The 13,721-nt window shown below is 41.5% G+C and overlaps 1 protein-coding gene across 15 annotated transcripts in view; it reads left to right on the top strand.

The window, feature by feature from the left end:
• The window catches only part of CACNA1D (calcium voltage-gated channel subunit alpha1 D), a 540,723-nt gene that overhangs the window by 278,319 nt on the left and 248,683 nt on the right, over positions 1 to 13,721 (top strand). For all 15 annotated transcript variants that reach the window (XM_077452074.1, XM_077452065.1, XM_077452061.1 and 12 more), the window contains exon 9: positions 10,583 to 10,752. In XM_077452074.1, the coding sequence (XP_077308200.1) occupies positions 10,583 to 10,752 (170 nt within the window). The remainder of the gene's footprint in view (positions 1 to 10,582; positions 10,753 to 13,721) is intronic.

Below are 13,721 nucleotides of genomic sequence, written 5' to 3'. Positions count from 1 at the left end.
GCAAGTGATCACATACATATGTGTGCAGATAATCATTGGGACATGTGATTTTAGTGGGACATATGTGGGGGACATGTTTTTATTATTGGGGACATGTGTTTTTATTATTTGGGGACATGTATGTTTTGGGGACATGTGTGTTTTGGGGACATATGTGGGGACTGTGTTTGTACTGTGTGGTGTGTTGTGTGTTGACACTAGACTGATGATCAGTGAGTAAAAAGCTGTAAAAAACAGCCCATACTCACTGATCATCAGCCGGCTGCAGCGTTCTACTCTCCTCTCCTCAGCGATGACTTCCGTGTGAGGAGAGGAGAGCCGATTGCCTAGCAACTGGCTGTTTGTTTACATCACATGACGGCCGTGATTGGACACGGCCGTCATGTGATCAGGAGGGCCAATCACAGAGCCCTCCTGCCGATCTGAGATGTGCCGTGTCCGGGTGACACGAGCACATCGGGATCGCGCCGCTGCGCGGGCACGCGCGCGCACGATCCCACTACATCTGAAGGACGTTCCTGAACGGCCTATCAGGAGTAGACGGCTCCCACCCGGCCGTATATATGCATTGGCCGGGTGGGAAGTGGTTAAGTATAATATGATAATGCCAAGAGGTGGAGCAGCTTTCTGATCACGTGATCGCTGGTTGAAGACAGCGCGGTCAGTGTGCTGGGAGTGAGCATTACAGTGGGGAATCGAAAGTTTGGGCACCCCAGGTAAAAATGTGTATTAATGTGCATAACGAAGCCAAGGAAAGATGGAAAAATCTCCAAATGGCATCAAATTACAGATTAGACATTCTTATAATATATCAAAAAAAGTTAGATTTTATTTGCATCATTTACACTTTCAAAATTGCAGAAAACAAAAAAATGGCACCTGCAGAATTTATAGCATGCACTGCCCCCTTTGCAAAGCTGAGACCTGCCAGTGTCATGGATTGTTCTCAATCATCGTCTTCGTTATGCACATTAATACACATTTTTGCCTGGGGTGTCCAAACTTTCGATCCCCACTGTAAGTGGACTCTTGGCACAGAACCTTAGAGCTCCTAACCTTTTTCATACAGGATTGCCAGAATAGGTATGATGAGGGAACATTTTTAAGAATAGTTTGATTTAGGCTTTTCTACTACTTTAACCTCCCTGGCGGTACCATTATTTCGGATTTTAGGTGCTAAAAGCGGTACCATTATTTTGCATGAAAATTTGGCGTTTTATATTGTAGTCCTGCAATTCTTAGGAATAACTCTCTTAAATCTGTCCAAACCAGAGTCTAGCAGACATCCCAGGTATGATAAAGTTTGAAAAATTAAATCATAAATTATAATATAATAAATAATTATAAATAATTGTACCAAATAATAATATAACAATAATAAAAATTATTCAATAATGTAATCTAATCAAAAACACTGAAATTTGCTCAGTTGCAGAATTGTCACTGTCATTACTTTTCACTATTTGATGACGGATCTCCCCACAAATCGCTATCGCTCAATTCTGCGAGTCATTCTAATTTATTATCGCTGTTTTCTAGCTGGTCTAAAATCATTTTTGATGTACAGTGACAGTTTTGGTTGCTATGGACAATCTCCAGTTTCCAGGCATAAAGAACAGTTTTTACAATATAAAACTGCATGCAGGACACTGGACAGACCACTAGGGACAAAGGGGATGTGAAATATTTACATACAGCAATGTAATCTGTAAGATTACATTATACTGTATGTATACTGTTTATTTCACTTTTTGAATTTGGCGCCGATCTCCGTGCCCGTGCGTCGCAACGCTCGCAGGGCACGGAGATCGCCGATGTGATAGATCGAGCGAGACACGGCTCGCTCGTACAGCGGGGAGACATCGCTGGATTCGAAGGAGAAGGTAAGGAAACCTCCTCCTGGATCCAGCGACGCTGTCCCGAGTCTGACTCGGGGATACCGCTTTTGGTATAAAAAATCCACCCCGAGTCAGACTCGGGAATACCGTCAGGGGGGTTAAAGTGGTTGTTAAGCCACTATGTGATCTTTATACCATCCCCTCTGTTAGATAACAACCTGTGTCCTAGTGGCTGTGCTTTATTTAAAAAAAAGCCGATTTCTACCTGATTTTTCCCGGCACTCACATGACTCCTGGCTCTCTCCTCTGACCGTCTGACAGCTCCAGCGGGCGGGGCCAAGAACTCCCGCTGATGTCAGCCGGGAGTCACGTGAGTGCCGGGAGTTGCTATGAAATCAGGTAGAAATAGGCTTTTTTTTAAAAAAGCACAGGCACTAGGACACATGTTTTTATCTTACAATTGGGATGGTATAAAAACCACATCGTTGTGTAGCAGCGGGGAGGGGAGATATGCGGCGCTAGTGAGAGCTAACAGGCAGGAAGGGGAGGGGGAGGAGGACAGAGGGAGACACAGGAGGACAGAGGAGAGCTACAGATGACTGAGGCATGTAAACTGACCACAGTATCTGGGCTCAGCAGCCATTATAAACAGTGGTCAGTTTACAGGGGGAAGGGCATAGACAGGCAGGATCAGCCAGGTATTTCAGATGATACAGGGGGCCAAATTACACAGCACAAGCACTGTGCTGTATAATATGCTTTAAGGGAACAGGATGCACTTCTTTTTTTTTTTTTAGGGTAACAAGCACTTTAAGGGTCACGGAGCTGGCCAGTTTCAAGCTGAAAGTCCAGTTCCGACGTAACCTTTACAAAGTCCATGGAAATAAAAGGGTTAATACTTTCTGCCTGGAAACAAGTATACAGAAAAAAGTAAAAATAAAACAAGAACGCTATCTCTAACTCTTATCTGCATACTTGAATCCGTGTCTCAAGAGATGTTCATTAAGATAGATAAGTTATATTAATTCCTTGTGCTATTTATTTTTTTCTCATGATAGTTTTCTCGTAGAAGTATTCTATTTGCAAACATATGTAACTAGTATGTTTTCTAATAAAATTGGCATTTAGTTTATTTTCCCACAAAACCTTTTTTTTTTATGAAATGTTAAGCTACTACTAACTCAAACATTTCCTTTTCCTACTCTTCTCTATAGACACCCATCGAAGCTTGACTTTAGTGTTTTTGTAACCAAGTAGTGCCTGGAATCTAGCTATTAATGTTCTCAGGCATGATGCCCTATGCCTTGAGAATGTTCCAGTGTTCATAAATACTTACCAGAATCAGCTGTCACGTGATCTCCAAGACACCAACTGGTGGTTTGAAGCTGCTCTCCACTCTCTTCACTCGTCCGGCCTTCTATAAACTATAGAATATGTATAGGGGTTGGCATGGTTAATTTTTTATCTCTCTAGAAATTAGCTTTAACCGCAAAGTCCCCAGTAAAATTGTAAAACAGCAATGCAAAAGCTACTTCTTTTTCTCAGAGTTGTTTTAAAGAGGAAGTAAACTCTCCCACTCTGATGCTTCTTTTCATTTAGTCCATTATAATAATAGTAGTAATTATCAAACTATAGCCACTGTAATCCAGCCCAAATTGCATATTACGTACTGTTTAAAGAAACTTTAAAAAACTTGTTTCCAGGGGTTAGGCAGCGCCATCTTAAGTATTGTTTTCTGAATCCACAGTGGAGTGTATTTCTGCCCTTACATTGAGCACTTCCTGTACTGTTAACCAAGCCTCCTTCTCAATCCAACATTTCTATGGCAACCCTGCTTCCCTGTTCATAGCTGACTTGTTTATTTCATAGTATTTACTTGTGCTGATTACCTAGTGTTTGCCTGTATGAGTCCTATCAGCTTCAGCTGATAAGACTGCAGTACTGCTGTAGCATTCCTTGGTTTACACTGTATGTGAGGTCACATGGTCACATGCTGTGTAGGAGGAAGCTCTGAGTGATTAGCAGCCTGCTGGGAGTTCAGTGCTGTGCCGTAGGAAGTCCTGATAAAAGATAGATAAGACATAGAGAGTGTGCCGTAAATCAGGGGAGATCTGGGCATGCTCAGTGACATCATTCTAAAGAACAAAAAGGATTACAACAATACTAAGCAAGTAAGGAGATATCTACAAGCAGTGTTCATTAGGGTTTTTTATGCTGATTCACATGGGACAAAGTTGTAGGGGAGGGTTTACAACCACTTTAAGCACTTGTGCTTGATGCCTCTGGTGAATCCTAGCTGGGTTTAGCGCTGAAACTACCACGTGTCAGCCACAGTTCAGCACTACCCAAGAGCCAAGCACTGTAAACACATAGCCTAAATATTTGAAAATTGCGATAACTTTTTCTTTGTTTCCCTCTTCTACAAACCTTTGGTCATTTACTGAATTCAGCAAAATAATTATAGGGGCACAGGGGATGTTAAGAAGAATCAGGGGGCTCTTTATTGTTTGGAAAACATGCAAATATCTTTGTTTCATGTGTGCAGGTTTTCAAAGTTGCAGAATGCTCTGCATATAAAACAGATCCCATCCTGCCTCCAATAGCACATTCTGGTGTTAGTACATATTAAATAATCATAACAAGGGGCAGAGCTTGTGCTAGGGCAGCATGATGCCTAACTATAGTCCTATGCTACTCCATTGTCAGAGTTGGTCTGTAAAGTGGACTGTAAATGCCATATGCAACAAATGCTGTTCCGGGAAGAAGACAATACGCACAGTTTCTTACTCACATGGTCTTCTTGGGTTTGTTTTCGTCACTCTACAGCAGGGATATGCAATTAGCGGACCTCCAGCTGTTGCAAAACTACAAATCCCATCATGCCTCTGCCTCTGGGTGTCATGATTGTGGCTTTCAGAGTCTTGCTATGCCTCATGGGACTTGTAGTTCTGCAACAGCTGGAGGTCCGCTAATTGCATATCCCTGCTCTACAGACTCGTATTTGTTGGTTGTGGATTCTGTTGAGGTTGAGTGAGCTCCCCTTCAATCTGGGAGGGTTTGTGGCTCCCTGGTCATCTTCCTCCCCTCTCCCTCCACCTTCTCTTTCCTTCCCCTGGAAATCTGCATTCCCCCCCTCTAATCTTTCCTCTTCTCTTCCTGTCTTGACTTTCCTCTGCCCTTTCCTTTAAAATATGTATGCCCTTGCTAAATTTTTCTAGTGGTTCATATATGCCGTGTCATGACATTTGGCTATATTGCAACTGTACATTGTGACATTGTTTATGCAAAATATGTGATATGCAAGCTCTATTTTTTTAAAGGACAGAAGGCAGAAGTGCTCATGCAGTGTATTGTAACACATGATCAGATCAAACCTCCAATAAAGGGAGCACTTGAGGGCTTATCTGGGGAGGAAATGACTAGGAAAATCCATTGGATGAACATTCTGCTTGCACCTTTAAGTGGGCCTATACTTTACTTCACTTCCTTTTGGTATAAAACCAACTTTTTTTCAATTTATCAGACAGCGGGATATCATAATATGGTATTATGTTGTAAAACGTAAGGCGCCATATAAATCCTGTATTATAATAATAATAATTATAATATACAGCCCTGCATAACCAATACATATTTTCAAGAAAAAGGGTTGTATTGTTTCTGACACAGTGTGGACATTTAAATATAAATACATCTTAGTGGAGGTTTCCTTTAATAGTTGCAGTAGATTACTGATAAATATTCACATCAGCATTCTGGTCACATCATTTCCACAGACTCTCAGTGACATTTTCAGTAAGCAGAAGTTTAAATGATACTAAAACTTGAAAGTGATTTCATTTTATAGTGGCTAGAGTATGTTCAGACTGCTTTATGAGGTATTTATGGTTTTATGAACCATTGCTTAAATGAACAATGAAAGAATCCAGTCACTGATTGCCATTTACATCATTAAAGTGATTTAGACATGTTCCTATGCAGTTGACCTTTACTAGTGAAACTAAAGATTCTTGCCCTTAAGTTTCAACTCTTCCAACAGAATTAGAGATTAAGGTTAAGGCGTGCTCAGACATTGGTCTTTATTGGTAATAAAGTATGTAAAGAAAAAAAAATAGTAAATCTCTGGAATACATGCACATTACCCCAATGCTTTATCCCTTTAAACACAATGCATGTACAAAAAAAAAGTATCTGATGTGGCAGAAATAATGTAACACCCCCACCACCACCACCACCAGCTGCAATAATAATACATTTTCTTTTGGGGGGGGGACTTTTTTTTTCCAGCAGCCCATCCCTAATGCCATTCTGGCCTAGGCCCATGTGACATGTCCTGCTCCAGCAGCCCCCTTGAAGACCCCACCACATATCCCAGGCTGCAGAAGCCCAATCATAGCGCAAACAGGGGCCAGGCTGGTGGAGGGGGGGGTCAGGATTGGAGCCTGCATGTCTGGCGTACCACAGAAATCCCCATCACCTCATCTTGAAAATGGTGTCCATTAATAGCTCAGGGGGTATGTGTATTGGGTTTCAAGACTCTGGTAGGAGGGATTAACAGTAAAATAAATCCAGGTCCAAGTCATTCTGATTTTTTCCTCTGCATTTTTGAGGGAGAGTGTTAGGCCCTCCATTTCCATAAGTTCTTTGACCTTGGAAAACCATAGTGATGCAGTATGTGGGGTATCTCTTCTAGAAAACATACAGGCACTTGCATCATTGTGTAAGTGTTTAGTATGGAAGTTTTGTATTTAGAAAGAGGGAGCTTGGCCAGGTGGCCACACAACCTGGGTATTTATCAGGTCGTTGGATATGGTATGCAGTATCACTTACTGGACTGTCATCCTTGCCTCGTGTCCACAGTGCCAACAGGCCTCTGGGATCTGTTCATTAAATTTGTACAGCAGAGAAGGGAATCAGTATAATAATGTATCCTTTGTATCCTTGCTCCTGCAACATGTGAGCTATGGAGGATTTGTATGTGAGAGGTATGGTTTTGTTCATCATGAAGGCAGTGAATGGGGCCTTCTTCTTTTTATAATAAAGGAAGGGATGTTGTCATCTGGGGAAGTATCTTGTATATGAAGAAGCGGTAGTGTTCGACTGGCATTACACATGGCTTAAAACAGTGCGAGGAGCAATGCAGAACTTCATGTCAGAAGTGGCAGTGCTTAAGGGCGCTCCAGAAATCAAGTGGAGGATCCACTAGTTTTCAGATTTTTGATCTGGGGGTATCCATCCTGTTTTCAGTTTTGTGCACTTCAATAAACTTTTTTGCAATTTTGTATTTATCCCTTATTGCCATTTCTTGTTATTTTTGTTATGGTCATTTCAGTTTGAGATAAACACAATTGCATCAAGTGGAGATTATTTTACTATTTTATGTAGGTTTCTGATTTCCCCTAGATTTCTGATAGGAGAACCAAGAACCTGTTGTAGGCATCTAAAGTTATGGTTCCCAGGGGGAAATTGGGATCCCCAAAAATAGGAGTATGAGGGAGAATTGTGAGGATAAGCTTATGAATATCTTTCTAGCTATATGAACCATGACTCTAGTAGTCAGATGGTTTTAAAAAAGTAAAAGGATTGGACAAAAGAGCCATGAAAACCAGGGAGAAGCTGTGGGGAGGTTTCCTGTTCCATGGTTAGCCACCGTTTGGTGTTACAGTGACAGTCAACCACCTGGGTTAGGTGTGTTCCCTTGTACTATAGGTTACCGTCAGGGAGATTGATAGGTGTGTCTCCATGTATCATAGTTTAACACCTGGGAGACTGATTCCACCATACCCTTTTAGGTCAAGTCAGGAGTGTGTGGTTTAGTTACTGTACCCAAGTCCCATAAAAAGGATATAACTATTGATTGTAGTTGTGAGAAGTCCCAACCCATGTTGTGGATAACCAGTCAACATGGCCATCCAGCTCAGCATCAGGTTATTTTGCAGTTTCCAGGGCGCACCTGTGTCAGTTGGTTTCTATTTGGGTTACGAAGAATGCTGATGAGGAGATCAGGTGGTCTGTCTTGGCGGCATTTGTCCATAGTGGTTATGTTTCCTGACAGCAACACAGGATGATGGAGCAGTTGAAGAGGGAGAGTAAGCCGCAGTCACATGGCAGCTATTAATTAGGACGCTTGGTTAGTTGAATGTAATGACAAGGCTGGTGGGGACCCTGAGGGTTGGATGCTTGATGCAGAGAGGCAGTCATGTCATGAGAGATAAAAATGATAGATCCCCATTAGGTACTTACTATTGCATTCTTTGGCCACATACTCAGGGCCCACTGAAGGATCCTCTGGTGCTCTGGAGAGTGAGTCTGTCCCTGGATGTACCTGTATTTCTCCAGCATGAGCCACATTTGATATTTTTCACCAAACCCAATAAAGTGATATTAGGTTGTAGTAACATTCGCCTTATTTTTTAACACAGATATTGGCAGATATTTGACTGTCAAAATAAGATTTGTTTTTAACTAAACCAGTCAAGTCGCAGGTCATTGGTAAAGATTTGACCCACAAGAGTCAGCTATTCTTCTGTTCAAGGAAACAACAAACTGCTTGTGAACTAGAGAGCTTCTACATACAGAAAGGCCAACCCCCTTCTTCTCTACCAACCGGTCATATAATTGATAAGAGTTGGCTTAGGGGCAGTCCTAAGGGCCTTGATTTCAATTTTTTTTAAAGCATATGCTGTGCTGTTAGGTTGAACGGGACTTTTGGTAGGTTAGATCCAAACTAAGTTACGGTAATAAGTGATCATTTGCTGTTGAAGAAAATGCAGCTAATGTTTAAGATTTTATTAAAAGAAGTCTCTGTATTCACACGGCTGTAGGGAATAGATCCCGACATGTTTATTTACTATGATTGTTTGCCCTATCTAGCGGGCATAATGCAATATTTTTCTGATTGAGGTTTTGCAGAAAAATATTGCATTATGGCCATTAGATGAAGCTGATGATCATAGACACCTTTCACCTCAGCTGTGTAAATGTATCAACTTTATTAGTAAATGCACCACCTAGTGTATTAAAGTGATTGTAAAGTCTTGTGTTTTTTTTAAAATAACAAACATGTTATACTTACCTTCTCTGTGCAGTTGGGTTTGCACAGAGCAGCCTGGATCCTCCTCTTTTGGGGTCCCCCTTCGCTACTCCTGACCCCTCCCTACTTTGAGTGCCCCTCAGCCAGCAGCTTTCTACAGGAGTCAGAGCTCCGCGTATCCATCCAGACATGGAGCCCCAACCTGGCCCGCCCTCTCTCTCTCCTGATTGGCTGACTGACTTTGATTGACAATGGTGCCGCTGCTCTGGCTCAGCCAATCAGGAGGGGTGTCCTGGGTGGCTGAGGGGATTGTGGACATTGCTGGAGAGAGAAGGGGCTCAGGTAGGTAATTGGGGGGGGGGGGGGTGCTGGGGTGGCTGCGAAGGCATTTAGATAAAAAAAGTCTGTGTTTACAACTCCTTTAAAGGCTTTTTTGGTCAGACATTACTTTTTATTAGTATCTGAAGCCAGAACTATGTATCAGGTTCTTAGTTGAACAGCTATCGTTTTTCAGTGTATGGGTGACATTGGTCATGGTAATGCATGTGGTTATGGTAATATGCAAGAGGTTAACACGCATGTTAAGGTAACCTGTTATTTTAAATTGGCTGTTGATGCACATAAATCCGTACATGCTCTAATTTTATTAATATATCGGATCATGCACAGATGTGAATTCATGTAGGTCGCAGTGCACTACTTGGCTTCTTTGAGGTGCCATTCTTAAAAAATAGCACTGCAACACAACACACTGCATTCCATGCATTGTAATAACACACAGTAAAATTTATGTATTTGCATTACATTATCAAAACGCACTGCAGTGAATGTTACCTTACTATATAATGGGTTCAAGACAGATACTGATATTTTATACTTCTTTGAGATCAAATTCATAGATTGTGCTCTGTATGTTACAAAATGTGTGTCATTGTGATATGTTGTATCCTGTTAATATGAAAACTAGATCAAAACTAGTGAAAGTGCTTCCTTTAGCAGGCAATCAACTTCCAGGTATTGTTGTAATAGGGATCTGTCCCATTTGGGGAATATCTTTTTCTATTACTTGTTCTAGTTTTTGTATATGAGTCCTAATAAGTATATTGTCTTTTTCATGCGTTGTAATCAGGTGTCATCCTTGTAATACATTAAAGGCCAACTCTAGGAACTCATATAAAAATGCTTAGCTCATTTATGTATTCCATCAAAAATCATAAAATAATTTGTTCTCAATTAGGCTAGTGCAATTATTTGAAATTCATCTTTATATTATGTTGCCAAGCTACAGCTTGAAAGTAGACATGCAGTTGGAGTGTCTGCCATAGAAGATAATGGGTAATAGAGGTTGTTAGGTGTTCTAAATGAGAGCTCAGGGTGTGCTGATATTAAATAGAGCAGGCAGGAGATGGGTCAGTGGAGCAGAATCTGTAGAAATGCAGGAGAGTGATGCCAGCCATTGAGCATAGCAGTTCTGGGTTGATTATAGACGTAAGTGTGTTACTTTATCTGACAGATCAAATATATCTTTTATATGTGAATTCACCTATTTAGCTGGAGTTGGCCTTTAAATATCTGCAAATTTTAGAGCTTTGCATGCAGAACTTTGCTTATCATAAATTATCTCTGTGCTTTGCTTGTGTTTTTTTTTTATTGCTGGTTGAGCATAATTCATGTGTTTACGGTATATTTCCTTTTTCTTGGCTCTGTGTAGTGAGTTTTCTAAGGAAAGAGAAAAGGCGAAAGCTAGAGGGGACTTTCAGAAACTGCGTGAGAAACAACAGCTGGAAGAGGACCTGAAGGGTTACCTGGACTGGATCACCCAAGCTGAGGACATTGATCCTGAGAATGATGAGGAGGGAGATGAAGAAGTCAAACGCAATAGTATGTATTCAAATCTAACCTGAATCCAGTATAACAATGTAACGGGTAATTCTACTCTCCATGTTAGTCCTATTATGTATCTAGATTTACACCTGCATTACACTAATATACACCTTGTGTTTGGCACGTAGTGATTAGCCACAGTGAAAACACACTATTTTTATACCTTTAAGCCTCCTCGCCTTCCCCCTTCAAGATGTTTCCTGTAATCAGCATTAACTAGGTAGTTGTCGGCACTGGTTGTCAGTCTCAGGCACTTTAAGTCAGCTGGAGATTTAAAGGGGTTGGGACTGCTCCGGAGCCAAGTAAAAGCACTAGTGTTGGCAGAATAATATTTGGAAGAGAACGTAATTATTTTTTCCTTATCTAAACTAGAGCTGCACGATTTTGGCTAAAATGAGAATTACAATTTTTTTTTGCTTAGAATAAAGATTACGATTCTCGCAGTGTAACATCTTTCACATTATACAAAAAAATTGGGCTAACTTCAATGTTTGGGATGCTGAGGATGCTGGGACTGTGACATCATAATAGGCGGGGACATCATCCGGTGATGTCCCTATATAAGTCGCCGCGCACCCGGTCCCCGTCATTGTGAGCAGAGGGAGCGATGAGGCAACATCTGAAGAGAAGAACAGAAGAACAGAAGGCGGCGACAGAAGACCGGGCCATCGCCTGTAAAAGAGCTATAAGAAGGCGCAGTGGCCCAGCAGAAGAACCAAAGACTTTGCTCCGCGTGTGTGGGCGAGTCCGTTCATTTCAAAAGTACGGCGGATAGTACGGCGGACTTAGTACGCCGTATTAGTCTGCTGAAAAAGTGCCGTGTGTGGGCAAGTAGCCCGTTCGGAAAGTCCGGCGGACAGTCCGGCGGGAAGTCCGTCGGACTAAGTCCGCCGGATAATCGGCTACGTGTGTACGCGGCATTAGACTTCTTTCATATGGGCCGGATCTGATTTTGCTCATCAGGGGACCTGTCCGCTGATCCCCTGCTGAGCTAAGCGGATAGCAGTCTAATGTCTGCTCCACTTATGCAGAATGGACATGGACACAGCCCGCACTGCTGTATGGGCAGTCAAATGTAAACAGATTGGCTGTCCATTTACACCCGACTGCTCTCCAATCCACCCAGACAGAATGAAACAGATGAAACAGATCACCTGCCATTTGTTTTTGCCAGATTGGATCGGAGGTAGCTGGGTGTAAATGGACATAAGTCTTTTTACATCCGACTACCCATAGAAAACAATGGAGGATCCAATCGGGTCTACCTGAAAACAGACAGGCAGACCCGTTTAGACTCCTTGTATGAAAGGGGCCATACAGGTCTTGTCCTTTCCCAAGCCTGTAACTGGAAAGTGAGAAGCATTGAACTGATGAGCTCTTCTTGTATCTGTATCTCTGCTCTATTCTCCAATCAGTAAGTTCTTTGTTATCACATAAGCACTGCAGCACAACATTTTTGGTTACTGGTACTGCTTCCCCCTCTCTGAGTCTAAGCTGTGTTGCACATTGACAATGCAAGAAGCTGATAACAGGTCAAATTCAGGCTCTTACACAGCTTGCACTAAAAAAATAACAATGTAGTAATTAATGAATGCATAAATACAGAGTTACATTAATTTATGTAATCTATATATTTTCTGGAGTTCATCTTTAACATAAAATAATAAAAATAGACTCCCATTCACTAAGTGCAAATACTATTAAACCATAGTTGTGTAGTGGCAGGGCTGTTCTGCCCAATAAGGCCAATTGAGGTGGTTGCTTCAAGTATCACTCATGGAGGCATGTTTGTGGATGGCACTAAGGTCACAGTGCCCATACTGGACTCTCCTCTGTCCTCAGTGAAATTCAATAACGCTATGCCTTGTAAAACCACAGTTACCATGTTACCAAGCTTTCTGCCTGGCTGCTGCATGGTGGGCAGGCATTGAAAACATCCGCCCCCGACATAGTGGTGATGGTCTGATATACTCTCGCAAGTAGGGATGCTGTATATGGAGCAGCATGGCTACACAACATGATGACTGTAAACAATATTAGGCCATGGAAATATTTTTCTGTCTATGCGAGCTTAACCAATATCCTTGCAGATGGATGATTTTATGTTGGGAGAAATTGTACTGTATGTACCTTATTACTATACCTGGAAAGCATCTGAATTAATCCGCTGCCACCAATAATATCTGGATTTGCACAAATGTGAGCCTTTTAAGGCCTTCTTAATTTGGGGTCTTAGTTATCTGGTGTGTTATGTACATTTAGTGATGGGCATATACCAAAAAGTTTCGCTGTATCACATGGTCATCACTGTGAGAAGAGGATTTGTTGCATTGATTGGACTTTTAATTTAATTATAAATGTATAATATATGTTCATTTATTAGTCTGTACATTTATATTATCATTGGTTGGTGCATGTAGAGTAAGTGCTACCAATTTTGCAGAGATTCCATGACTATTATGAGGTGAGTTGGATTTGGTGGAGGGTGGTGGTGGTGCTAGTGTGGGGAGGAACCATATACCGCTTTGGGAAAAACCTACATCTTAAATCACTAAAAAATATAAGAGGCAAGTGAATGATCTACCCTTCGCCATTAGCACGTATTTAAAACATCAGTTTTGGGTACACTGTCTCTTTAAAGTATATGTATATAGGCTAAAGGGGACACCAGCTGGTGTCTTTAAGAGCAGGGCCCATTCAATTCCCTCTATTAGAAAGGAACTATACCCCTTCTCTTATACAAGTTTCTAAACTAAAATAAAACAACAAAAAATGCTGCAACCCCTAGACTGATCATTGGAGTAATGAGCGGAAGTTGTGTACCTGGCTATGGCAAATACTGCGTGCCCTGAGGGAAGACCTGGGAAAATACCAGTGGCTCCTTCGGGGTTAGCGCTACATTAGTATTAAATGCATAAGCATTATATTATGGAAAGTTTACTATGGTAGGAACACTTTTGACCCAT

The sequence above is a fragment of the Lithobates pipiens genome, unplaced genomic scaffold (assembly GCF_037356315.1).
Source record: "Lithobates pipiens isolate NorthernLeopardFrog02 unplaced genomic scaffold, aLitPip1_a1.2 Scaffold_23, whole genome shotgun sequence".
Lineage (NCBI taxonomy): Eukaryota > Metazoa > Chordata > Amphibia > Anura > Ranidae > Lithobates > Lithobates pipiens.
This window is presented reverse-complemented; position numbering and strand designations above follow the sequence as displayed.